The 27,658-nt window shown below is 42.5% G+C and overlaps 1 protein-coding gene across 2 annotated transcripts in view; it reads left to right on the top strand.

Moving 5' to 3' along the window:
* Window positions 1-27,658, top strand: part of GNAL (G protein subunit alpha L) — a 386,284-nt gene that overhangs the window by 354,772 nt on the left and 3,854 nt on the right. For both annotated transcript variants that reach the window (XM_069731023.1, XM_069731024.1), the window contains exons 6-11: window positions 9,603-9,657; window positions 16,291-16,364; window positions 20,635-20,693; window positions 23,143-23,263; window positions 24,114-24,244; window positions 25,474-25,541. In XM_069731023.1, coding sequence (XP_069587124.1) covers window positions 9,603-9,657; window positions 16,291-16,364; window positions 20,635-20,693; window positions 23,143-23,263; window positions 24,114-24,244; window positions 25,474-25,541 — 508 coding nt within the window. The remainder of the gene's footprint in view (window positions 1-9,602; window positions 9,658-16,290; window positions 16,365-20,634; window positions 20,694-23,142; window positions 23,264-24,113; window positions 24,245-25,473; window positions 25,542-27,658) is intronic.

Here is a 27,658-nt window from a genome sequence, read left to right as displayed (position 1 = left end):
TAGCAAAAGCTGCTGTATAAAGCATGGGGGAATCTATCCGGTTTGGAGACAGGATTTTAGATGGCCACAAATCATATACTGGACAGTATAGCAAACCTAAAGTCTGCATAAAGTAAAAGCAGATGTTTCCATGATGACTTTTAGCTAAAAGCACATCTCCAATGCTAACGAAACCTCGAGACATTTCATGCCATGATAGCCGGATAATGTAGTCATCAGCTGGAAGTCCTATTTTATCAGTAAACAGATTTTTTTGGGGGGATGGAAACTATAAAATGCTGGGTCATCTACATGGTATAAGGGCCATTTTCTTTGTCTTGCACATAGCTGTGTGAAGTCTATATTTATAGTAAAGGTTCTAATAAACAGTTTATACGCAGATTCTTCAGCTTCTTGTTTGCAGTTGTTGCATCACTGTGCTCCATGACTCTGTTGCCACCTACTGGTTTGTTTTGGTAATAGTTTCTGTGGGTAACATTATTCCTTATTTTTGTTCTTCACCGATTATGTCCCTTATTTCAGCTCCTCTAATGTCATGCCAGTCATAGATCCTCTTTCGCTACCATAGAGGCTGACAAGCCATGGTTACACTACTAGAAAGCACGTCACTGATCTGCTTGGTGTTCTGCAAAGATTTTCTCCTTGATGTTGAATGAAGAAAATATTGTCGCCATTGTAAACGGCACCACCTCACTTTGGTGATACTATTGCTTACTGTGCTACAGAATGTTATAACTTCCATGTGAGATCAATATCAGTAGCCATATGTGTAGCCATTCATTAACCTTTTTAGCACTTTTGGGGGCTGATGCTGCAACATTTAGTAGCCCATGGGAGGGAGAAAATGGTGCTCCAGAAATAAAGAAGAGAAGTTAGCCAGATTTTAAGAAAAACAGAAAGGATCATTTTTATAAATTAACTCTTTCATGTCCCTTGGGCATTCAGCACAGCATGCACTGGCGCTTTGGCAAGGCGCTGCGCATTGGCGGTTCGGCAGGGCCCTGCGCATTGACGGTTTGGCAAGGCGCTGCGCATTGGTGGTTCGGCAGGGCACAGCGCATTGACGGTTCGGCAGGGCCCTGCGCATTGACGGTTTGGCAGGGCACTGCGCAGTGGCGGTTTGGCAGGGCACTGCGCAGTGGCGGTTTGGCAGGGCACTGCGCAGTGGCGGTTTGGCAGGGCACTGCGCAGTGGCGGTTTGGCAGGGCACTGCGCAGTGGCGGTTTGGCAAGGCGCTGCGCATTGGCGGTTCGGCAGGGCCCTGCGCATTGACGGTTTGGCAAGGCGCTGCGCATTGGTGGTTCGGCAGGGCACAGCGCATTGGCGGTTCGGCAGGGCACTGCAGTGGCGGTTTGGCAGGGCACTTATATTTCCAAAAGGAGGTTAACGTGCATTGAGAACAGAGCATGAATAAATACCTGTACCTTTTGTCGTCAGTTGAGCATCCCTGTGAGCAAATGTGTAAAGACTAGAATAGCAGAAGTTGCCTGAGCCCAGACCCTGCGAGGCTCTGGCCTTATTTACTAGTACACCCTGTCATTTGTGTGAAAAACACAGGCCACGTTTTTGTGCATGTTGGAAAAAGTCAAATGCTTCTAGGATTGAGGCGAGACAGTGTCAGGGTTCCAGTCGGAATACATCATGGTGCTCAGGAGAGAGCACTGTGCATTGTGCACAATCATTGTGATTATTTGCAGTTCCAGCATTTTTGAGCATAAGGCAAATACTCAGTGGCTTTCGTGGCTGCTGTAATATTGCACTGCCATTTTTATTGTCCTTGTAGTGAGTGATGAGAGGAATGCTAAAAACTTACCAACTGTATTTAGTTTAGTTTAAAGGCGTTGTTAAATGGGAACAAAATCGATTTGTGTCCCAAATGTAAAAAATATAATGAATATTCTTTATAAAGTCATCATCCTCTATCAGACGCCCTGTCCCCTTGGTGCCAGACTCCACTTCCGCATTCAGTGAGACACAGGCAGGGAGCTTTGTTCCCTCCTTCCCATGGTGGCACATGGAGAAAGGGCTGGCTGGCTGTTTGGTATCTGATGCACCCCCTATTTCTACATCTGCTGTGATGGAGAGGAGGGAGCGCCCAACCTGACTCCCACGGAATACGGAAGTCAAGTGTGTGGTACCAATCAAGTAGATTTGATTTAAAAAAAATATACTTTTAGAAGTTGAGTTTAAATACCATCAATTTGTTTACTTTTTAAATCTGAGCAAATATAAGGGACATTTTTTTAAAGTCACAGTTAATCGGATTTCTGAAATGCGCCACTTTGTTAATGGTGTACTCTTATTTTGGAGCAAAAAGGTGGTATAAATTCAGCCAAGAGAAAAGTGTCCAACATATCGAGAAGATGCGCCAAATTTATCCTACAAAATGCATCACCGCGTTAAATTTTGCGGGTTTGGCCTGCGTCATGTTAATACATCGGCCCCGTGTCGTCTTTTGGATGTACACACTTGTTATAGAGCATGCACTAAATACCTTTATTAACATCAGTAAAGGAATTGTATCTGATCTATTGTATGGGCTCTTAGAAGGGAGAAGTCGGGAGGTGAGGAGGGAGCGAGGTCCTCTGTTTAGTGTAACGTTGTCCTATTTATACGTGTGCGGTGAGATGGAGAACAGGTACTCCAGTGTGCACAGCCGTGTTTATGTAGCTCAGTTTTCGGGAGGATATGCAACTGAAAGTATTTTTAGAACACTTGGCCATCTTGTCTGTGTCTGTGCATGTATATGTGCGTTTATCATTTCCAGCCTCTCTGCACTAAATCTGTTTTTTATAACTGTCAGCGAGATATTCCCGTCTACATAAACTCCACCGTCCTAATTTACACCAGGGTCCAAATGTGAAACTTCCCCAGTCATTGAGCATCTGTTTGTTTAAAAAGAAGTGGATTACAAAAACCCTTAGTTCGGTGAGGCTCGGACTCGCTTAATCTGCAGGCTTCCAAGCATTGTGCCTCTATTTGTGTCCGTTATATCTCCATAGCATTCAGTGTGGAGGCTGGAAGTCGGAATGGTGTGCTTGATGACTTGTTATTCACTCCGATTACTGGGATTGAAGGCTCTAGAATATGACTAAAGCAACCAAGGGAGCCCAGTGTAGGACATTTACCAAAATCAGGGCACGATAAGAACAAATACTTTCTCTCATGCATTGCAGCTGAAGCCCTCTGTGTCAAAATGTGCCCACCTGCCTTTTCAGACATATTTATATGTGCCATAATATAGGTATAGTAACATAATATAGGTGGCGTAGAGGCTCCATATTTTAAAGGGATTTTGTCAGCAGGTTTTTGCTATTTAATCTGAGAACACCATAATGTAGGCAAGCAAGCCTGATGCCAGCAATGTGTCACTTACTGGGCTGTCTGCTGTAGTTTCACTGCCACCTGTGTTTTACTCCACAAGAGATTATCACTTGCAGCCAGTCCTGCTAATCTGTGTATGCCCACCCCACCACTGATTGGCAGCTTCCTGACGTGCACAGCAAGTTGCCAATCAGCGGTGTTGACCACAGTTTACCACTAACATGAAGTACAATATGTTAGTTAAAACCAGTCTCAGAATCCGTGGGATCCCTGAGAGAAAACAGGGATTCTATCTAAACTGCACCAAGCAGCCCAGTAAGTGATATGCCGCTGGAATCTGGCTCTCAAATTATATAGCAAAAATCAGCAGACAGATTCCCTTTAACGGAAATCCTGAAATCATGATCAGATAAGGACCACAAGGACTAGAATTGGGAAACGCTGGCCTAGACCTCTTCCTCCACAATCTTTCAATTAATGGGCAATAAATATGGAGATGACTTTCGTTCAGCTGGAGACCACGCCACCTTTAAAGCACCACTCCAGCGTTGTTTTTTACCACTGGAGTGGTGCTAGTATAAAGCTCAGCAGCCTCTGTCTTCAATGAAGAACAACGATCACTTAAAAAAGAGGGGGGAGGGGGAGGGGAGGCAGCCAGCGCTGTGGAGTCGGTAAGCCAAACCTCCGACTCAGATTCTTCAATTTCCCGAACTTCGCAACTCCGACCCCACAGCACTGGTCACTACTGAGCATGTACATAAAGCGCAGCACAGATTCATCTCCTCTAAAAGCCGAGATCCTTAGATCAGGAACAGAACACACATTTATAGGAAACTTCATAACTTTCCCAAATTCTTATGAAAACATTTACAGCACATCCTGCATTGAACTACTCAACCCAATTTATGATATATTTTAGGAGTCTGTCCATTTTATTCCGACTCCACAAAGAAATACATGTCAGAGGAGAGAGAAATGAGGTCCCAGACTCCCCCTCCCAGGTACCTCTGCCGTCCCTCCTGCTCTGTCCCCCACCTCCTCTATCTGAATTTTTTTTTTATGTTTTTTTACAGAAGGTGCCATCCTGTAGAATGTTAAATCTGTGTCGCTCTTGATGGAGCCATGGTGTCCTGGCAGCTGTCCTGTAAGCTGTGGCTTTGTAAAGAGTTTGCTTTTACAGAAGGATAGAAAATCCCTTTTATACCCACATTTGTGGTTGAGGTCATCATCCACAGGTCAGCGGGAGGTCGGATGAGTTTAACTCCTTGTTTGAGTATTTAATGAATCTGCATAGTTCTTCCTTCTCTATTTTGCAGGTAAACAAACTAGCTGGATTTGTACAATGGGTAATCAAAATATTAGCAAACCTGTTTTGTTCAATTACCCTATGTGCCTGTCCCCCACAGATAGCAGATAATAAACTGCAGCAAGCAACAACTCACAAGTCAACATTCAGCAATAGCCCATTTCTCCTGGCCTACTGAAAATAAATGTCTGGATAATTAATATTAAATGCTGTGTGGTCACATTAGGGTTACTGTTGGGTTAGGGTTAAGGTTTTTTCAAAAGGTAAAAAAATGACGTATGGCGACTAGCGTTGAGCGCAAGGGTTCGCTACTTGAGTTTGTATCAGGGTCGCTCAAGCACTCCTGATACTTGGTGCATACCGGAGCACCCCGATGCAAACTGGAGTAGGGAGCACTTGCACTCAAAACTAATAACATATTAAATACGACAACCTTAGGTTATCAAATTCAGTGTAGCACCTTTGGGTCAAAAATTCTCACTATACTCCTGGACAAAATCTTTGAGGAGTGTAGTTTCCAAATGGTGTCACTTGTGGGGGGTTTCCATTGTTTAGGCACATCAGGGCTCTCCACACATGACCTGACGTTTATTAATTCTAGTCATTTTTGTGTTCAAAAAGTCAAATGGCGCTCCTTCCCTTCCGAGCCCTGCCGTGCGCCTAAACAGTAGTTTTCACCCACATATGGGGTATTGGCGTACTCGGGAAAAATGGCACAATTATCGTTTGGGCTCCTTTTTCTCCTGTTAACCTTGTGAAAGTAACAAAAAAAAATGTGGGGCTAAAGCAAAATTTGGGTAAAAAAAAAGTAAAATATTCTTTTTTTCAATATTTCATTAATGTGAAACACTTGAAGGGTTAATACATTTCTTGCATGTGGTTTTGAGGAGTGCCGTTTTTAGAATGGTGTCACTTTTGGGTATTTTGGCTCATGTCACTCACCTGTGATGTGGTCCCTAAAAAATGGTTTTGTAAATGTTCTTGGAAAATTGAGAGATCGCTGGATCTAACTTCCTAACAAATAATTATGTTCCAATAATTGTGTTGATTGCAAAGTAGACATGTGGGAAAAGTTATTTATAAAACTAACTATTTTGTGTGGTGTAACGCTCTGATTTGAAGGCATAAACATTTAAAGTTTGGAAATTGTGAATTTTTCAAAGTTTTTGTCAAATTTTTGATTTTTCCAAAACTATATGCAAATCATACTGAGCACAGTTTACCACTAACATGAAGTACAATATGTCACGTAAAATCAGCCTCTGAATCCCTGGGGTCCGTTGTAGCGTCCCTGAGTTATTACCACATAAAGTGACAGTGGTCAGGATGGTCAAAATTCGCTCAGTCACTGAAGGGTTAATATAGGTAGCTACCATAAAATCAACAAAGAGGCAGATTGGGGACAATATTTTAATCGGTACAGTGCTTCGTAGCAGAGAATCTGTCGCTGTCTGCGGCAGTGTTTAACCCCTTATCACCCCAATTATAAACGGTAATCTGCCATGATCTGAGCTTGCACCCTCCTAGTATGGAGCAGGGCCGGATGAGCGCACCTTACATAGTGTTCTGTGCTGGGCAGACTTTGGAGCACATTTACGTGATTTTTTTTTTTTTATGAAAAGAACACTTGCCTAGTTTATATGCTTTGTGTTCATTTTTGTAATCCATATTAATAGTTATATATACTCCATGCAATGGTGCAACTATAAAATACAAGACGAAAGCAATGGTGGTGTGAAGAGGCCCTGTAAGCTTCTCATTGCCGGCGGCCCTGTGTGTGGAGGTTGGTGGCGAGGCGTCCGTTCTGTGCATTGGGCGGCCGTACCTCTGTAAGGTGGACAGCGCTGTGCACTGTAATATCTGGCACGAGCTCAGGAAGGCGCAGTAAATCATGGAGTGTAAGGACAGTTCTCAGAGGTTATAATTAATGGGACCTCCCTCCCCAATAACCTCATTGTTTCCGTTTCCTCCGGTTATGTCAATGTTACTGCTGTTCCTCGCTGTTTAAAGTTATACTGTGTCAATATTTAGACACCATGACACGTGTGTATGAATTCTACCAGATTTTACACTTTCCCACATAAATCGTGCTGGTGCATCTCCTTGTCTGCCGGGTGGATCGTGTGTGTTTGTTGCAGCCTCTTTGGCCACTGTAATGAAATGACAACATTGTGATATGGAGGAGGAATATATAAACTGTTTGCTTTTTATGTGGATTGTGAAAGAAAATAAAAATTGAGTTTTACTGCTTTACTGCTTAAAAATATTTTGTGTGTCTAAACGGGTATCCTGTGATCGCTTATCGCTGGACAGGTGTCCAAAAGTGACTTACCGGATGGCAGATCCTTTCCGGCATGTTTTCCCAGACCTTTCTGTTGTGGAACTTCACCAAAGAAAAATGTGCAGCAATGATCATAGGTGGATGTATCATTGGTGCAAGCTGTGCAGCCCACGGCCACCAAGAGGTAATGTCCAAAGCAGGTGTAATCATGCCTTATGATGAGCTCTTGGACTGGAAAGGGCCCGTATATTGTTTTTGCATAGGGACCCTCTTCTGCCTGTGTCCGCTCCTGCTGTTGGTGACTTATTGTGAAAATGGTGAGAATCTGCTGCACATTTCATTCTATACATTGCAAAGGGTGAAACTGCAAATGGAAAATTGGACTTTAGACATTTGATTTCTTTTTAGAATTTGGATTTTTTTGGGATGTTAACACACGTAACCAAAACATAAGTGATAGATCTGGTGCCTCACCAATGTAGCTTCAACCAATCACTAGAATCGGGATCCACCTATGAATCTTCTGTTCTTTCCCACCACACAGTCGCGAAGCTCATTTTTTTACATTTGCTTTGATTGGAGAGTACATGTAACCGTGATTGTGGTGCAGTGGAACCGCGGGGTCTGGATCGCCATTCTCCTGATCAGCTAGGGTCCCCAGTGATCATATAGTTTCACTTGTCTTATCCTGTGTGGGAAATCCTCCCATGCTGTGTGGGTTAGCCTGTTACCCTACGTGTACAATGTTTCCAGTACAGCTCACAACTAGATGCTATGATCACTTGGGCAGATCAACTGTGATTGACAGCTGCTATTCTGGTCCAACCCCTGGCATTGGAGAAAACACACTGGCCGTATAACGCGTTATTCCTCTAAGGGTGTAAACGAAGTACAGGAGCTCCATTTCCACCGTCTGCTCATTATTGTCATTGTGATCATCTGTTGTAGATAAAATTCAGTTTAAGTGGCTCCTGATATATATATATATATATATATATATATATATATATATATATATATATATATATAATACATATATATATATATATATATATATATATATATATATATATATATATATATATAATTGTCTAAGGGTTTTTCCGTCTGTCTGTCCTGGAAATCCCGCGTCTGATTGGTCGAGGCCGCTAGGCCTCGACCAATCAGCAATGGGCACAGCATGGCGACGATGTCATAAAGGTTGCCTCGACCAATCAGCGACGGGCACAGTCTGCCGCGAATTCTGGAATCATCATTGTCCATATACTATGGGGACATGCATATTCTAGAATACCTGATGCGTTAGAATCGGGCCACAATCTAGTATATATATAATTGTCTAAGGGTTTTTCCGTCTGTCTGTCTGTCCAGGAAATCCTGCGTCTCTGGTCGAGGCCTGGCAGCCTCGACCAATCAATCAGCGACGGGCACAGCGACGATTATGTCATAAAGGACGTAGACATCCCGTGTCTCTGATTGGTCGAGGCCGCTAGGCCTCGACCAATCAGCAACGAGCACAGTATCGAAGTAGATGTCATAATTGTTGCCATGGCGACGATGATGTCATAAAGGTTGCCTCGACCAATCAGCGACGGGCACAGTCTGCCGCGAATTCTGGAATCATCATTGTCCATATACTACGGGGACATGCATATTCTAGAATACCCGATGCGTTAGAATCGGGCCACAATCTAGTATATATATATATATATATATATACTATATATATATATATACGTGTGTGTGTATGTGTATATATATATATATATATATATATATATATATATTTATATATATATATAAATCTTTATTTTTATATAGCGCTAACATATTCCGCAGCGTTTTACAGTTTTGCACACAATATCATCACTGTCCCCGATGGGGCTCACAATCTACATCCCCTATCAGTATGTATTTGGAATGTGGGAGGAAACCGGAGAACCCGGAGGAAACCCACGCAAACCCGGAGAGAACATACAAACTCTTTGCAGATGTCGTCCTGGGTGGGGTTTGAACCCAGGACTCCAGCGCTGCAAGGCTGCTGTGCTAACCACTGCGCCACCGTATAATGCTATCCACTGAGCCACCGTATAATGCTAACCACTGAGCCACCGTATAATGCTAACCACTGAGCCACCGTGCCGCCCTACTATATAATTTTTTTTTATTGTGAAATATAAATATTTGGTTTGATCATAAGTATATTAATAAAGATAACATGCCGTATTAGAAAATAATCCTTACTTTACAGCCCAGGCTCCGTATTTAAGGGGTAAACAAACTATAAAAAACAAAGATTTTTCCATATTTTATTTCTATCTCAGAACAAGAATATATCTTGGTCTGTGTGCATTTGACCCTGCGTCTGACCAGGTATCCTGTTCGTTCTATGGCAATTCAGTTCTTTAGCTAAAAGCTGAAGGAAGAATAACAATTGCATGTTTCATAGGGAGAAATCACACTTGTTGTTCCAGGAAACAAAGTAACATAACCTGTCCTGCCAGCTTGGTGTCCTTGTCCTGCTGCTCACAGGGTTCCTTCACTCCTCACTGGATGTTACTTAGATGTGTATGAAGAATAAGCACGTTCTGCCACCTAGTGGTTACTCACTGCAGTGACCAAAATTTGTCTAATAATGCATTTGATGGTATTTCCATACATTATATTTACTGGTTGCAATTTTTCTTTTAGCTTTTTAGAGCGAATCGACCACGTTAGACAAAATGACTACACACCAACAGATCAGGTGAGTTGTTTTCTTAGGGCAGAATTGGTAGTTAGGTATACTGTGCAGTATATACTACTGATTACAGATAGGCAAGCTATGTATTTCTTGCAGAATTATAATGGCACACAAACCATTCACTGATTTCAGCAATGGTCACCTTCTCATACTAAATGAACACCCTAACAGTATATCTGGATCTATTATTTGTTGCAGCAGCGCAGATGTAATCCACATTTCATTTATTATAACACTAAATGAAAGTGGGCATTCAAGATAAAAAAAAAAAAACAAACTTTCTACCATATTTATCAGAATGCAAGCTTACAGTTGTAGAAAAAGACATGGCCACAAATCCATCTTCTACAGTGGTCTCGTGCTGCTAGACAACATTTTTTAGTATATTAACCCAATGTCACTAATTTAATAAAAAGCATCTATTTCTCAACATGATTATTGCACAACCTCAGGTAATATGAGGAAGAGACGGTAAATTGCATGTTTTAAGATTTAAAATTAAAACTTAATTATTATAACATTCATAAAAGAAGAAGAATTTTTTTTTTTTATGATCTTTGGAAGAAGCATCACTAGTGCAATGTGTTTGAGATTACAAAGCAAAGACACAACGCATTTTCTAAAACATACTTTGACTGCATTTTTGTATATTTTTCTACACTATCTGCTTTGAATGAGCATCAGAGTTGTAACTGTGCATATAATCATGGTCATTCTGAAAAATTGATTCCTGTGCCGGAGCGCCTCTGTTCCATATTCTTCTTGTATAATGTTATAACAATAATAAAGATTTAATTTTAAATTTTAAAACTTGCAAGTTTACCGTTCCTTCCTCATATCATTGTGCAATAAAGATTTTTAGTAGTGAACTTTGTTCTCGGTACTCATTTGATCAGCCTGTATACTCCCACTTGTCGCTTCATACATTAAAGTATAATAGTACCTGCATGGATGTGTCCCATCAGCCCATTTGGCTCCTCAGTAACATTCCCCACAGCCACAGCATAGCGCCAACTCCAAGTGAACAGATCAAAAACTTCACCTTTCTGTGTGCCTAGACATTCTCATAAATCAATGCAATCAAAATTCTTCAACCAACACAAATAATATAACAATTGGTTTTCAACACAAAATTTCACTTTAAGGCCATGTTCACACTCCCAGTAAGCCAAAATCCAGAGTGGGAGAAAAATACAGAAGTGGTGCATATGTTTCTATTATACTTTGTATCTGATTGTTCCTCTCCCGATTTTGTCTTACAAATACTGATGTGAAATACTAAGCTTGGGAACGTGGCCTTACTAACTACAACATCTCAAAATTCTTCAACCCCCTGAATAGAACCCCTTATAAGATCACACATTTACAAACCACGTGCTGTCTCCAATGCGCCTGACGCAACTAATCAAGGGCTTGATGAGTTACATCAGGTTTGCTTGAGCTAAAACACATCAAATACCTGGACTAGCTAGCGATTTCTTGACTGTGACATTAGATTGCATTTTAGAGATATGACTAAGGTTGCATTCTCACCGGCCAATTGTGAAGGAACACTCGCTTCCCAAGTTGCTCATATGTCAGGTGTAATGATTCTAAGCTGGCTTAAAGGTACCGTCACACATAGCGACGCTGCAGCGATACCGACAACGATCCGGATCGCTGCAGCGTCGCTGTTTGGTCGCTGGGGAGCTGTCACACAGACCGCTCTCCAGCGACCAACGATCCTGAGGTCCCCGGTAACCAGGGTAAACATCGGGTAACTAAGCGCAGGGCCGCGCTTAGTAACCCGATGTTTACCCTGGTTACCATCCTAAAAAGTAAAAAAACAAACGCTACATACTTACCTTCCGCTGTCTGTCCTCGGCGCTCTGCTTCTCTGGTCTGGCTGTGAGCGCCGGGCAGCCAGAAAGCAGAGCGGTGACGTCACCGCTCTGCTTTCCGGCTGACCGACGCTCACAGCCAGAGCAGGAGGAGTGCAGAGCACAGCGCTGGAGGACAGACGGCTGTAGGTAAGTATGTACTGTTTGTTTTTTTACTTTTAGGATGGTAACCAGGGTAAACATCGGGTTACTAAACGCGGCCCTGCGCTTAGTTACCCGATGTTTACCCTGGTTACCAGCGAAGACATCGCTGAATCGGTGTCACACACGCCGATTCAGCGATGTCTACGGGGAGTCCAGCGACGAAATAAAGTTCTGGACTTTCTTCCCCGACCTACGATCTCCCAGCAGGGGCCTGATCGCTGCTGCCTGTCACACTGGACGATATCGCTAGCGAGGACGCTGCAACGTCACGGATCGCTAGCGATATCGTCTAGTGTGACAGTACTTTAAGGGTACCGTCACACTATACCATTTCGATCGCTACGACGGTACGATTCGTGACGTTCCAGCGATATCGTTACGATATCGCTGTGTCTGACACGCAGCAGCGATCAGGGATCCTGCTGAGAATCGTACGTCGTAGCAGATCGTTTAGAACTTTCTTTCATCGCTGGATCTCCCGCTGTCATCGCTAGATCGGTGTGTGTGACACCGATCTAGCGATGCGTTCGCTTGTAACCAGGGTAAACATCGGGTAACTAAGCGCAGGACCGCGCTTAGTAACCCGATGTTTACCCTGGTTACAAGCGTAAAACTAAAAAAAAACAAACAGCACATACTTACATTCCGGTGTCCGTCAGGTCCCTTGCCGTCTCTGCTTCCCGCACTGTGACTGCCGGCCGTAAAGTGAAAGCAGAGCACAGCGGCTGTGCTTTCACTTTCACTTTACGGCCGGCAGTCACAGTGCGGGAAGCAGAGACTGCAAGGGACCTGACGGACACCGGAATGTAAGTATGTGCTGTTTGTTTTTTTTTAGTTTTACGCTTGTAACCAGGGTAAACATCGGGTTACTAAGCGCGGTCCTGCGCTTAGTTACCCGATGTTTACCCTGGTTACCCAGGGACCTCGGCATCGTTGGTCGCTGGAGAGCTGTCTGTGTGACAGCTCCCCAGCGACCACACTACGATTTACCTACGATCACGGCCAGGTCATATCGCTGGTCGTGATCGTAGGTAAATCGTATAGTGTGACGGTACCCTAAGTCATTGTGTTCTCTGCAGTACTTTGTAAAGAAGACTTATGCAGTACAGAATAAAGACTGACTGTGCACGAAGAACAATCATATTACCAATCTTTCTGTGCGAATAGCAAGTGTGGTCCGCATGTCTATACAGGCTATTAAACAACTGCCAGTCGGACAGTATTGGCTCACCCTTAAGGCAACGCACGTTTATGTGTATAGGGGCCCACAGCAGATGTTTGTCTGGAGAGATAAGGATCCAGCCTGTCTTATTTTGGACTGCCGATCCTTTTGTTCTCTAAGAGATAAGCCACTGATGGAAACGTGTACGGTGGGAGGGAGGGCTTTAAGTTACATAAACTGCAATATTATCTTGAAGGAGCTTGTTCAGAACAATCTCGCAATCTATACAGGCTGCCGATGAACAAGCAAAACATTTTTTTCGTCAAGTGAAATTATTTTTTTAACCCTTTCCTGACCTCCGCCGTACTATTACTGCGGAGGTCGGGTCCCCTGCTTTTATGTGGTCTCCGGCGCTGAGCCCACCTCAAAGCCAGGACATATCGGCCGTTTTGAACAGCTGACATGTGCCCGCAATAGCGGCGGGTGAAATCGCAATTCACCCGCCCCCATTAACCGTCACATGATTGGGGGTCGGCGATGCGTCAGGATGGTAACCATAGAGGTCTTTGAGACCTCTATGGTTACTGATGCCGGCCTGCTGTGAGCGCCACCATGTGGTCGCCGATCCAGTTGTGCCAGCTTCTAGCCTCCCATGGAGGCTATTGAAGCATGGCAAAAGTTAAAAAAAAAAAAAAAATGTTTAAAAAAATATGAAAAAAATAAAAAAAAATATAAGTTTAAATCACCCCCCTTTCGCCTCATTCAAATTAAAACAATAAAAAAAAATCAAACCTACACATATTTGGTATTGCCGCGTTCAGAATCGCCCGATCTATCAATAAAAAAAAAAAGGATTAACCTGATCGCTAAACGGAGTAGCGAAAAAAAATTTGAAACGCCAGAATTACATTTTTTTTGTTGCCGCGACATTGCATTAAAATGTAATAATGGGCGATCAAAAGAACGTATCTGCACCAAAGTAATATCATTAAAAATGCCAGCTTGGCACGCAAAAAATAAGCCCTCACCCGACCCCAGATCACGAAAAATAGAGACGCTACAGGTAATGGAAAATTGCACAATTTTTTTTTTTTTTTTTTTTTTTTTTTAGCAATGTTTGGAAAAAATTGTAACCACTTAGACACCAAACATGTCTACGTTATGTTTTATCTATCAACTCGTAATGACCTGGAGAATCAAAACAGCAGGTCCGTTTTAGCATTTAGTGAACCTAGCAAAAAAGCCAAACAAAAAACAAGTGTGGGACTGCACTTTTTTGCAATTTCACCGCACTTGGAATTTTTTTCTCGTTTTCTAGTACACAACATGCTAAAACCAATGATGTCGTTGAAAAGTGCAACTCGTCCCGCAAAAAACAAGCCCTCACATGGCCAAATTGATGGAAAAATAAAAAAGTTATGGCTCTGGGAAGGAGGGGAGTGAAAAACGAGAACGCAAAAGCGGAAAAGGGCAAGGTCGTGAAGGGGTTAAACGGGCTTAGAAACGATCGTTCACAGCAGCACATTGTACTGTGTAAACATGACTTGTGCTGCCAAGAACAATGGCAGCCTATGTGCACTGAATGACCTATTACAGATTGCTTATCATCGGTGGTTAAGTGCCGCACAACATGTGGATCAACATGTTAGGAGGGCATGTTAGGTTAGGCTATGGGTTGAACCAGATGGACCTAAAGTCTTCCTTCAACCTTAATAACTATGTTACATTGGATAATGTAAATAAACTCTTAGGCTACTTTCACACTAGCGTCGGTACGGGGCCGTCGCCATGCGTCGGCCCGACGTACCGACGCAGGTTGTGAAAAAAATTAACGGTGGCAGCGGATGCAGTTTTTCAACGCATCCGCTGCCCCATGGAGGAGGGGGCGGAGTTCCAGCCGCGCATGCGCGGACGGAAATGGCGGACTTGACGCACAAAAAAACGTTACATGTAACTTTTTTTGTGCCGTGTCCGCCAAAACACGACGCATCCGTCGGACAACGGATGCGACGTGTGGCCATATGTCGCAATGCGTCGACTAATGCAAGTCTATGGAGAAAAAAACGCATCCTGCGGGCAACTTTGCAGGATGCGTTTTTTTCTCCAAAACGACGCATTGCAACGTACGTCACACAACGCTAGTGTGAAAGTAGCCTTAGTAAGAAGATCAGTGTAAAAAAGATCATTGCCTTACACATTCAAGTTGGATACAAAAATATTCAAAGACAATGAATGTTCCTAGAGACCCAGCTGGAAACACCGTTCATAAAAGTTCAAAGTTATAGGAATATTGGCTGCACTTCCTGGACATGGCAGGAAGCGGTCACCGGCTGCCACCAGATTCCTGAGGATTCAGTTTGTCAGAAACCATTGAGTGACTGCAAAACACCTGCAGCAAGATTTGGTGGCAGGAAGCACTGAGGTTTCAGTTTTTACAGTAAGATGCTTACGAAGTGCTGAAGGTCTATTCCTGATCTACAAGGCGTACACTTCTGCTGACCCACAGGAACAAGAAGCTACTATGTACTAAACCATATAAGCCACAGAAGTTTTGAGATTCTGTTCTTTGAAAAAATGAAACTAAACTATGGATCAGCAGTGTGTCTGGAGGAGGAAGAATGAAGTATAAGCTCAAAAGAACAACCTGCCTGCAGGGAAGCATGGTAGTGGCCAAGTTATACTCTTCAGCTGCTTTGCCTCCCCTGGCACTGTAAAGTCTTTGCTACTTTGAGGAAGCTGAAGCTCAAGATTTCGTTTCAGAAGTCCCGGACGATTCTTGGATGCTGTTAGTTTCCTGATTTGACCTTCAAAGACGATCTATGGTGAGATTTGAAGAAGGCAATTTCAACACACAAACCAAAGAATATTTTGTGTACTATAGGCCATTGCCCTTGAGGAGTGTGTGGTGTCTGACTATGCATCATGTTTTCATGTTTGGCTGTTATGACCTGCTGCAAAGGAGCTCTACTAAGTACTGAAGTCGCTTGTCATGAAGGGGATTAATTATTTTGATTTTGCAGTAAAAGTGTTGGGTTTTTTATTTTGGTGAAACCACTTGTGATATTATTGGTTCAGCTATTTAAAATAGTTTTTGCTTGATTGGTTTATTGCAAACAGCAGGAAATTGGTCAATTTTGCCAATGAATTGAATTTTTAATAGAGGTTCAAGAACTTGATTGAAATTGTTAAGTTTATTAAATTTATTGGGTGTACTCTCAAACTTTGGCTCTATGCTCTGGCATGTGCATAAGAGACATTGTGTGCCACTGTCTGGCGGTTAGAAATTGCATATGATCATAACAGAAAGCACCTCTGTGTGCCACTATAGAGTCAGATATACCGTTTGTAGACGTCTATGGCTTATTAAGGCTGCATACAATTACTTGCATGTCTGAATACATATTTGTGGCATTCCTAATTCAATGTCTGATGTATGTTGCTGTGTTTCAGGATTTATTAAGATGCAGAGTTTTGACATCAGGGATTTTTGAAACGCGATTTCAAGTAGACAAAGTAAATTTTCAGTAAGTATAAAAACAATATTTTAATTGCTTTTTAATACGGTGTTAAAGGAATTGTACCAAGAATAAGTTGTACCAACTCATCTACCTATCTCAGAAGTTCTTGCTGGGTGGCAACTCAGTAGCTAAGGATATATTGAGGTACATCGCAGCTACTAATGGCTGTATCTCGGCCTTGATAGCAGCTGCAGCAGATTTTTGGCTGAGACTAGAAACACTGCTGTGGTTTTGACCAAGCCTGAGATATCAGGGGTTAAAGTTCGCAGGTGGGTTGACAGCGTGAACCCGACTCACTTTTTACCTGTGATATCATGGGCTAGGGTGCATCTACAGCGGCTATTCTAATATCATTTTAACTCTGCTGTAGCTGCAATCAAGAATGAAAAATGCCCTCCCCACTGACTTCAGACAGTGTGAACGATGGGGAAGGGAGGAACCAGGGGAGCGGAATGATGTATGATCTCCTCCTGGCTTTTCCCTATGTAACTCCTAAGTTTAAAGCATCACTCCAGTGTTTCTTTTTTATTGCACCGCTGGAGTGGTGCTTTCAATGTACTGTAAGTACACTGTCTGAAACTCGCCTTCTGGTGTTTTCATCTGCTTTCATTCCCTCTCCCGTCTGTCTGCTGTGAAAAGTGATGTGCCTGCAGCTCCAGTGTTTCATGGAGCTGCGCGGAGGTCACTTTCCAATACAAGGCTATGAGAGCCTCCTTCTGGCCTCCTTCTGGCTCTCATAGACTTGTATTTGGAGCTTGTGATGTAGATTCTGACTTCTATCTGGTCAAAAGCTACTGTCACAAGATGGCACTGCAGCATCGGAGCGGTGCTGAAAAACGGTGACTATGACGGAGAGTGAGTATATGATGAAGTGGCATGGGACTTGCATTTAAAGCCCTGCTGGAGTGGTGTTTTAATGTAGCATACCAGCAAAGTAAAAAATAAAAATACTACACATACTTGGCATTGTTGCATCTGTGACCACACAAACTATAAGGTTATATGTTCACATGCACCATTTTTTTACATCCAAAATCTTTTCATTTTTTTTTTTTTTTTTTGCAGTAAAAACACTGCGTTTTGCATTTTCTCACTGCTTTCTATGTGTGAAAAACACTGACAGAATTGACATGCTGCAGATTTCAAACACACCCCTTATAATCACACACTAATGTCCTAATGATATTAACCTATATCAATTTAAGGTAAAGTACCCCTATAACCAATTACTTCAATCACACAATGTTACCAGACCCCATGATAATTATCAGTAACACAAGGTACTTAAAGGGAACCTGTCACCCCGTTTTTTCAGATTGAGCTATAAATACTGTTAAATAGGGCCTGCGCTGTGCGTTACTATAGTGTATGTAGTGTACCCTGATTCCCCATGTATGCTGAGAAATACATTACCAAAGTCGCCGTTTTCGCCTGTCAATCAGGCTGGTCTGGTCAGGTGGGCGTGTTCACAGCGCTCTTTTCTTCTCCAGCTTTCCGTTGGTGGCGTAGTGGTGTGCGCATGTCCAAGGTCCGAATTCCCTGCGCCCACGTGAAGACACAGCGCGCGATCTGCGCTGTAATCCCTTGCATCGGTGGGGGCGGCCATCTTCCTGGGGCCGCGCGTGCGCAGATGGAGTGCTCTGCTGCACGGGGCTTCAGGAAAATGGCCGCGGGATGCCGCGCGTGCGCATTAGAGATCGCGGCGGCCATTTTCCCAAAGCCGAGTTTGCATCTCGGCTTTGGAAAAATGGCCGCCGCGATCTCTAATGCGCACGCGCGGCATCCCGCGGCCATTTTCCTGAAGCCCCGTGCAGCAGAGCACTCCATCTGCGCACGCGCGGCCCCAGGAAGATGGCCGCCCCCACCGATGCAAGGGATTCCAGCGCAGATCGCGCGCTGTGTCTTCACGTGGGCGCAGGGAATTCGGACCTTGGACATGCGCACACCACTACGCCACCAACGGAAAGCTGGAGAAGAAAAGAGCGCTGTGAACACGCCCACCTGACCAGACCAGCCTGATTGACAGGCGAAAACGGCGACTTTGGTAATGTATTTCTCAGCATACATGGGGAATCAGGGTACACTACATACACTATAGTAACGCACAGCGCAGGCCCTATTTAACAGTATTTATAGCTCAATCTGAAAAAACGGGGTGACAGGTTCCCTTTAAAAAACGATAATATTTTATTGAAAATTACAAAAATTTAAAAAACGAAGATTAGAAAGGTGCTAGTTTATAATCAAATGGGGACACAATGCCATAGGGTACCTCAAACACCAAACTTATTACAACAAAAGGTGTAAATATAGTTGCCCTAAACACATTTTTCATTTATAATGCAAAAGAGCACAGCAAAATACCATATGCAGTAAAAAGCATGTTTTACTGGCTATAGAAACGGCTGTAATATCAATATGCCATGTAAACAATGCCAGAACACGTTTGCCATAAGAATGTGCAAGTACTGCAAATAAAATATATATGAAGTGCAGATGAAAAAAGAGGGCATACAATACCTATGAGAGTGTGTACGTGTGGGTACCCCGGACGTCCCTCTGCCCCAACGCGCGTTTCGCACTACTTCTTCGGGAGGCGAAAAAACACTCCAGTGCTGAAATTGTCAGGGAAGGGGAAAAAAAGCGTGTACATGAGATTTTTGAACTTTCATAGCTTTGGCTGATATTGTAAAATGCAGTTTATTTTCCTTAAGTAAATGCTGTGTTTTTATAGAGTTTTATTGTGAGAAAGTAATTAAGCAAAAACGATACATATTCTTGGTATTGCAGTGTACATAATGACCCAAACTATAAAATGAGCACAGCATTTATCCTGCTCAGTAAACACTATAAAAATAAATAGCAGCAATTCTGGTTTTTTGTATTTCCCATTACTACTTCCAGACCAGCCATGGATTGTAAATGTCCTGGAAGGCCACATTCTACTCTACAGTACAGTGGTGGTCTAAAGTGTTCCTATACAGTATGGCAGCTGCTCAAGACCGCAGTGCTTTGGGAGTGGGGGGGCCAGCTGTCGGACACAGCCAGACTCCCCATAAAGAAGGCAAGAAAGTTATCTTGACCACTGTATACATAGAACTGAATTTAAGAAAAGAGGAACACATTTTAAAATGTGTTTTAGTACTTCAACAGTAGAGTACAGCAAATTGATGGTATTACCGTACTCTGGAGAAATTGGGTTACGAATTGTAGGCAGGTTATTATTATTATTATTATTCCTAACGGAAATAAAAAAAAAAATAGCGCCAAAACTTCATTTGAATGAAAAAAAAGAATTGAGAATTGAATCTACCCCTAAAAAAATTTTCTGAAACATTCTGGACTTTTTTTTTTTTTTAAATTTAAACCTATTGTTCTAATTTTACAATCTATGTAAAGAACAATACGTCACATAAAAACCTCTCTTAGAAGTTAGAACCACTGGGATACAGAAAGGCTTTTCAAACTTTTTTTGGTATTTCCAATACTTCTGAATTCATAGATATATAAAATATAGACTTGCAAATGTTGTCCTTGGTGAGAGGTATGAGCTCAGCACCCCAGTCTGCAAAGCAATAGTGTTAGCCACCGAGCCAATGTCAAAATCAAATCAAAATCTCATTCAAATTGTATCTGACAAGTATGGAATTATGGGATTTGAAATACTTGTTGCCATTTCTTGTCTTTTTCCTAGTTCTTCAATAAGAAATATTGCAGTAAAGTTTACTTGCCTAACATTATTTCTGTCATATTTTTGCTGTAGTTTTCCCTCCCGTGTTGTAGCTTTAGGTGCAAGGAGTACTTCACTTGCTTAGTTGTAAAGCCTTAGCGCAGTGTCTATAGGTGATAGGTGCAAGTTATGGTTTAGATAATGTCCACACATAGCGCGCAGTCCATACATTGTGTATGACGGAGGCAGATATAGACAGAACTGCTATGAAGTTGGTGCATTCCAGTCTTGGATCCTTCAGCTTTGCCTTGTGTTGTCATATTTGCCATTATACCATGTGTGGGGACTGGTGGCGTTTTCTAAATAGATAGAATGAATTCATCTACAGATTTCTTTAACAGGTTTTTATTAATTACACTTGCTTGTTTAATCAATGGTGAACTACCGTATTATGGGACTTCAGAGGCTGCTCTTTCCAGAACTCGTCCCAGTATAATTATGATTGGGGCACCCTACAAAGGGCCCATATCCAGGGAGCATCCACCTGTCATTCAGTGCTACACTAATTCATTTGTGCTGACAGAATATTACTTGTCTTTCCAACAGTATGTTTGATGTAGGAGGACAAAGAGATGAAAGAAGAAAATGGATCCAATGTTTTAATGGTAAGTGGCTACTTCCTCCATTTTGTCATTTTTCTGTTCCAACAAGTTGCACTCTGGTAAGGAATTTGTTGTAAAAACTTGGTGTTTGATGCTGATACCATAAAATGGGACACTTTCTTGTCTTGCCAAATTTGTGTAGTCATTATTTACTATTCTAACAAAAAATGGTGTTACATGAACCAACATGACTTTACTGCCAAACCAAGGCCATGACGCCCATTGCATAAGTGTTCTGTGGCAGCAAAATAATTACTGTTCCTGCTTTATAGATCCATTACTGAGAATCTCTATAGATGAGCAAGGTTTAGAGAAGATAGTAACATGGACCTACATTTCTATTATTGAACTGCTTAATAAAGGGGTTGTCCATCTTTGGAAATCCTCACATCGCATGAATTGCGCACTTTCAAGATTTTCCAGCGCTGGGCGTATGACCACAAGTATACAGGTCCTTCTCAAAAAATTAGCATATAGTGTTAAATTTCATTATTTACCATAATGTAATGATTACAATTAAACTTTCATATATTATAGATTCATTATCCACCAACTGAAATTTGTCAGGTCTTTTTTTTTTTTTTATACTGATGATTTTGGCATACAACTCCTAATAACCCAAAAAACCTGTCTCAATAAATTAGCATATCAAGAAAAGGTTCTCTAAATGACCTATTACCCTAATCTTCTGAATCAACTAAGTAACTCTAAACACATGCAAAAGATACCTGAGGCTTTTATAAACTCCCTGCCTGGTTCATTACTCAAAACCCCCATCATGGGTAAGACTAGCGACCTGACAGATGTCAAGAAGGCCATCATTGACACCCTCAAGCAAGAGGGTAAGACCCAGAAAGAAATTTCTCAACAAATAGGCTGTTCCCAGAGTGCTGTATCAAGGCACCTCAATGGTAAGTCTGTTGGAAGGAAACAATGTGGCAGAAAACGCTGTACAACGAGAAGAGGAGACCGGACCCTGAGGAAGATTGTGGAGAAGGACCGATTCCAGACCTTGGGGAACCTGAGGAAGCAGTGGACTGAGTCTGGTGTGGAAACATCCAGAGCCACCGTGCACAGGCGTGTGCAGGAAATGGGCTACAGGTGCCGCATTCCCCAGGTAAAGCCACTTTTGAACCATAAACAGCGGCAGAGGCGCCTGACCTGGGCTACAGAGAAGCAGCACTGGACTGTTGCTAAGTGGTCCCAAGTACTTTTTTCTGATGAAAGCAAATTTTGCATGTCATTCGGAAATCAAGGTGCCAGAGTCTGGAGGAAGACTGGGGAGAAGGAAATGCCAAAATGCCTGAAGTCCAGTGTCAAGTACCCACAGTCAGTGATGGTGTGGGGTGCCATGTCAGCTGCTGGTGTTGGTCCACTGTGTTTCATCAAGGGCAGGGTCAATGCAGCTAGCTATCAGGAGATTTTGGAGCACTTCATGCTTCCATCGGCTGAAATGCTTTATGGAGATGAAGATTTCATTTTTCAGCACGACCTGGCACCTGCTCACAGTGCCAAAACCACTGGTAAATGGTTTACTGACCATGGTACTACTGTGCTCAATTGGCCTGCCAACTCTCCTGACCTGAACCCCATAGAGAATCTGTGGGATATTGTGAAGAGAAAGTTGAGAGACGCAAGACCCAACACTCTGGATGAGCTTAAGGCCGCTATTGAAGCATCCTGGGCCTCCATAACATCTCAGCAGTGTCACAGGCTGATTGCCTCCATGCCACGCCGCATTGAAGCAGTCATTTCTGCCAAAGGATTCCCGACCAAGTATTGAGTGCATAACTGAACATTATTATTTGTTGTTTTTTTTGTTTGTTATTAAAAAACACTTTTATTTGATTGGATGGGTGAAATATGCTAATTTATTGAGACAGGTTTTTTGGGTTATCAGGAGTTGTATGCCAAAATCATCAGTATTAAAACAATAAAAGACCTGACAAATTTCAGTTGGTGGATAATGAATCTATAATATATGAAAGTTTAATTGTAATCATTACATTATGGTAAATAATGAAATTTAACACTATATGCTAATTTTTTGAGAAGGACCTGTATAACTTGCATACATGTGGTCACGTGCCAACTAGATGGGCGGAAACTCACTCAAAACACGTGTATTGAGCGAGGCTGCACACAGTCTAGTCGGATTCCTTTTATGACTGGCTGATCACTGGGGGGTTGTGTGGGAGCCACAGGGATAAAGTGGGTAAGCTGCTAGCACAAGTACACATTCATTGTGTACCGTCTGCACACTGCCCCAGGAGTCATAATTTAACTGAGAGAAAAGTTTTGTAGGTCTCTACCAACCCGCTGTGCCAGGTGCCACCATACAAGCCTTCGGATGGAACAGAAAGACGACATTTCTTCATTCCTATTAGGTCTGTTCTGTTGGGGTATGTATTTTGCCAGCTGGTAACTGACACTGCTTACTCCTCTTTTCTAGATGTCACCGCTATAATTTTTGTGGTTGCAAGTAGCAGTTACAACATGGTCATTCGAGAAGACAATAACACAAATAGACTACGAGAAGCACTGGACCTGTTCAAAAGCATCTGGAACAACAGGTAACGTTGTAGACAGATTTTACAAATGTTAAATCTATGTTAAATGTAATTTGGATGTTGGCAGACTATGTTCACACATTGCATTAAAAAAGCTGCAAAAAACGCAAAGTTTAAGCTGCTTACTAAAAGCAGTTTTTTTGCTGCGTTTTTGTTTTTAACTGCTTTTTTTGTCAAGGTACATTTCTCTTGTGCACGCTGATAAAGTTTAGTGCATAAAAAAATAATCTGATTCAACTCCATCAGGTTTTAGGGCCAAAAACGCTGCAAAACATGATACCTGCATTTTTTGCACAAAGCAATGGGTGAAAAACGCTGAAAGAGGTGAAATGTTGAATTTTGCACAAATGCAGCTCTGTGACAAAGCAGTCAGGAAACAAAAATCAAAGAGTGTGTATGAGATTTCTGAAATCTCAGACTTTGCTGGTACTGTGAACCGCAGCTGAAAATTTGCATTAAAACACTGTAAAAAAAATCGCAACACCTTAGAGTACTTACTTTCTACAAGGTGTCAGAAGAGACCTGGAAACCTGACAAATATAAGCAGCCTGATGTTGTGGGATTGGCTGCAGAGTATCTTTCAAAAATGTAATATGATCCAAAGACTAATGTAAGAATACATATTTTACCAAAAATTATCCAAGTCAAGGGATTGGCACACCAGAAATACAAAGGTGTGAAATTTGGAAGGAGCTTGTAAAATTAATTCGCTGTAGTTGTGAGATTGTGTGATGCCGTGTGTCCTCTACACAACACTGTTGCTCCTTGATGGGTATTCCTGTTGTGGTCTTTCAAGTAGGACCTTGGTGCAGGTATGCTTGCTCTCACTCACAATTGTTTTATATGTCGACAGGTGGTTACGGACTATATCTGTCATTTTATTTTTGAACAAACAAGATATGCTGGCTGAAAAAGTCTTGGCAGGGAAATCAAAAATAGAAGATTACTTCCCGGAATATGTGCGCTACACTGTACCCGATGATGGTAAGTAAAAGTCATTGTGTACCAAACTAAGAGATTATAATGAATCGGTTACTACACTTTACCTTGATGGATGTGATGGCTGTTGGCCATTTTGATTTTCCATGCAGCCCCCAATACAAGCAGAGTGTAAACCGTTATGGAAAGAAAAAGAAAAACACTTGCCAAGTATCACAAACAATTTTGTTCAAATGATAAGCATCCGCCCCAGTGGTCAGCCTCCCTCTGCCAGACGGTGGTGGCTTGTGCCAGTGGTATGTCACCATTGTCTCTGATGGGACTCCCAACACCTTCTCCAAAAGAAAGACGTAAAACTGATGCAATGTTTTGTACTATGAAAACACAAGATAGGAATAATGTACACAAGCACCTCAACAAGTAATGGTATAGGAGCAGTGGTGGCCGAATAAGAGCCCTGTGCAGAATCACACACCAGATGTGGGAAAACGAATAAAAGAATGTCACCGTGCTGGATACAGGGAGCTGCAGTGAGTGTTGATGTGCATAGAACTGAGGGGCATAATAACACTGCTAATCAGGTGGCAAGAAAATGGGGGGTAAATCACTGATATATAGACTGATTAGTGCTGGAGGACAAATGTGCGCTAGTGAGATTAGATTGTGGTCTATGAAGTCCTGATGGGTTAGGCATATGCTGACCTAAAGAGCAGTAAAGGATATATGAATATCCAGGAGTCTGTGCTATAGAGACGTCCAGCTCTTGTATGATGGTGTATTACCAGGGCCAGATGGCAGATTGCATCCGTGGTAAACCCCATTCATGGGTTCCTGGAGTTGATGCGTGCCTTTTCTTGTACAGGGTACTGTGGCCTGGGAGAACCATGGGACCAACAGTTTTTGGAAAATCACAATTTTCCTTTGTCAAGGGTGTCTTATTTGCTCTTCATAATAAAGTGCAAACGTGGCAAACCAAAAAAGACAGACCTGAATGCAATGCTGATACTTAATTATTCACATAAGTGAGTTGTAAGAATAATATCATGCAAAGACAACCCTTGTACGGGCCTTATCCAATGTTGGCCACAAGCTTGTTATCTCACAGGGTGTATCAGTAATTCCCTTGGGCATGACCAGGAACTAGACCCATAAGTTTTGGAAATAAACCACCCGAGCAAATGGGAGTAGAAGTTCACACTGATTGTACTGTTTGGTTGTTGGAATCTGCATTTTTCTGTCTATATTATTCTAAACTGCCTAAATGTTTGTTGCAGCAATACCAGACGTAGGAGAAGATCCCAAAGTGACGAGGGCCAAGTTTTTCATTAGAGATGAATTTTTAGTAAGTGATGTTGGTAATTGTTTAAGCTCTTATTTTCACACACTAATAAAGTTCACAGTGTTCATTGTATCAAAATCACACATCTATTGAATACGAAATATTTCTGTAATCTAAAAGAAGGATATAGGTGGAGGCATGTGATAAATCTTTAAGCGCCTCACGAGTTCCACAAATTATTATCCTGGTCACTTCTTAACCCCTTCAAGTCGCGGCTAGTGTTGAGCGATACCGTCCGATACTTGAAAGTATCGGTATCGGATAGTATCGGCCGATACCCGAAAAATATCGGATATCGCCGATACCGATATCCGATACCAATACAAGTCAATGGGACATCAAGTATCGGAAGGTATTCTCATGGTTCCCAGGGTCTGAAGGAGAGGAAACTCTCCTTCAGGCCCTGGGATCCATAGGGATGTGTAAAATAAAGAATTAAAAATATTGATATATTTACCTCTCCGGCGGCCCCTGAACTCAGCGCGGGTAACCGGCAGGCTTCGTTGTTCAAAATCAGCGCTTTTAGGACCTGAGAATCACGTCCCGGCTTCTGATTGGTCGCGGGCCGCCCATGTGACCGCCACGCGACCAATCACAAGCCGCGACGTCACCGCAAGCTATTAACGCGCTCATTTTTAAAAATGAGCGCGTTAATGGCTTTCAAAGACGTAGCGGCTTGCGGTGACGTCGCGGCTTGTGATTGGTCGCGTGGCCGCGACCAATCACAAGCCGCTACGTCTTTGAAAGCCATTAACGCGCTCATTTTTAAAAATGAGTGCGTTAATAGCTTGCGGTGACGTCGCGGCTTGTGATTGGTTGTGTGGCCGCGACCAATTACAAGCCGCTACGTCTTTGAAAGCCATTAACGCGCTCATTTTTAAAAATGAGCGCGTTAATAGCTTGCGGTGACGTCGCGACCAATCACAAGCCGCGACGTCACCGCAAGCTATTAACGCGCTCATTTTTAAAAATGAGCGCGTTAATGGCTTTCAAAGACGTAGCGGCTTGTGATTGGTCGCGGCCACGCGACCAATCACAAGCCGCGACGTCACCGCAAGCCGCTACGTCTTTGAAAGCCATTAACGCGCTCATTTTTAAAAATGAGCGCGTTAATAGCTTGCGGTGACGTCGCGGCTTGTGATTGGTCGCGTGGCGGTCACATGGGCGGCCCGCGACCAATCAGAAGCCGGGACGTGATTCTCAGGTCCTAAAAGCGCTGATTTTGAACAACGAAGCCTGCCGGTTACCTGCGCTGAGTCCAGGGGCCGCCGGAGAGGTAAACATATCAATATTTTTTATTTTAATTCTTTATTTTACACATCTCTATGTATCCGATACCGATACCACAAAAGTATCGGATCTCGGTATCGGAATTCCGATACCGCAAGTATCGGCCGATACCCGATACTTGCGGTATCGGAATGCTCAACACTAGTCGCGGCCCTTTTTCATTTTTGCGTTTTCGTTTTTCACTTCCCTCCTTCCCAGAGCCATAACTTTTTTATTTTTCCGTCAATTTGGCCATGTGAGGGCTTATTTTTTGCGGGACGAGTTGTACTTTTGAACGACATCATTGGTTTTAGCATGTCTTTTACTAGAAAACGGGAAAAAAATTCCAAGTGCAGTGAAATTGCAAAAAAAAGTGCAATCCCACACTTGTTTTTTGTTTGGCTTTTTTGCTAGGTTCACTAAATGCTAAAACTAACCTGCCATTATGATTATCTAGGTCATTACGAGTTCATAGACACCTAACATGACTAGGTTATTTTTTATCTAAGTGGTGAAAAAAAATTCCAAACTTTGCTAAAAAAAAAAAAAAAAGTGCCATTTTCCGATACCCGTAGCGTCTCCATTTTTCGTGATCTGGGGTCGGGTGAGGGCTTATTTTTTGCGTGCCGAGCTGATGTTTTTAATGATACCATTTTTGTGCAGATACGTTCTTTTGATCTCCCGTTATTGCATTTTAATGCAATGTCGCGGCGACCAAAAAAAACGTAATTCTGGCGTTTCGGATTTTTTTCTCGCTACGCCGTTTAGCGATCAGGTTAATGCTTTTTTTTAATTGATAGATCAGGCGATTCTGAACACGGCGATACCAAATATGTGTATGTTTGATTTTT

The sequence above is a fragment of the Ranitomeya imitator genome, chromosome 6 (genome assembly GCF_032444005.1).
Source record: "Ranitomeya imitator isolate aRanImi1 chromosome 6, aRanImi1.pri, whole genome shotgun sequence".
Taxonomy (NCBI): domain Eukaryota; kingdom Metazoa; phylum Chordata; class Amphibia; order Anura; family Dendrobatidae; genus Ranitomeya; species Ranitomeya imitator.
The sequence above is the reverse complement of the archived record's forward strand: the minus strand, read 5'-3'. Positions and strand labels throughout refer to the sequence as shown.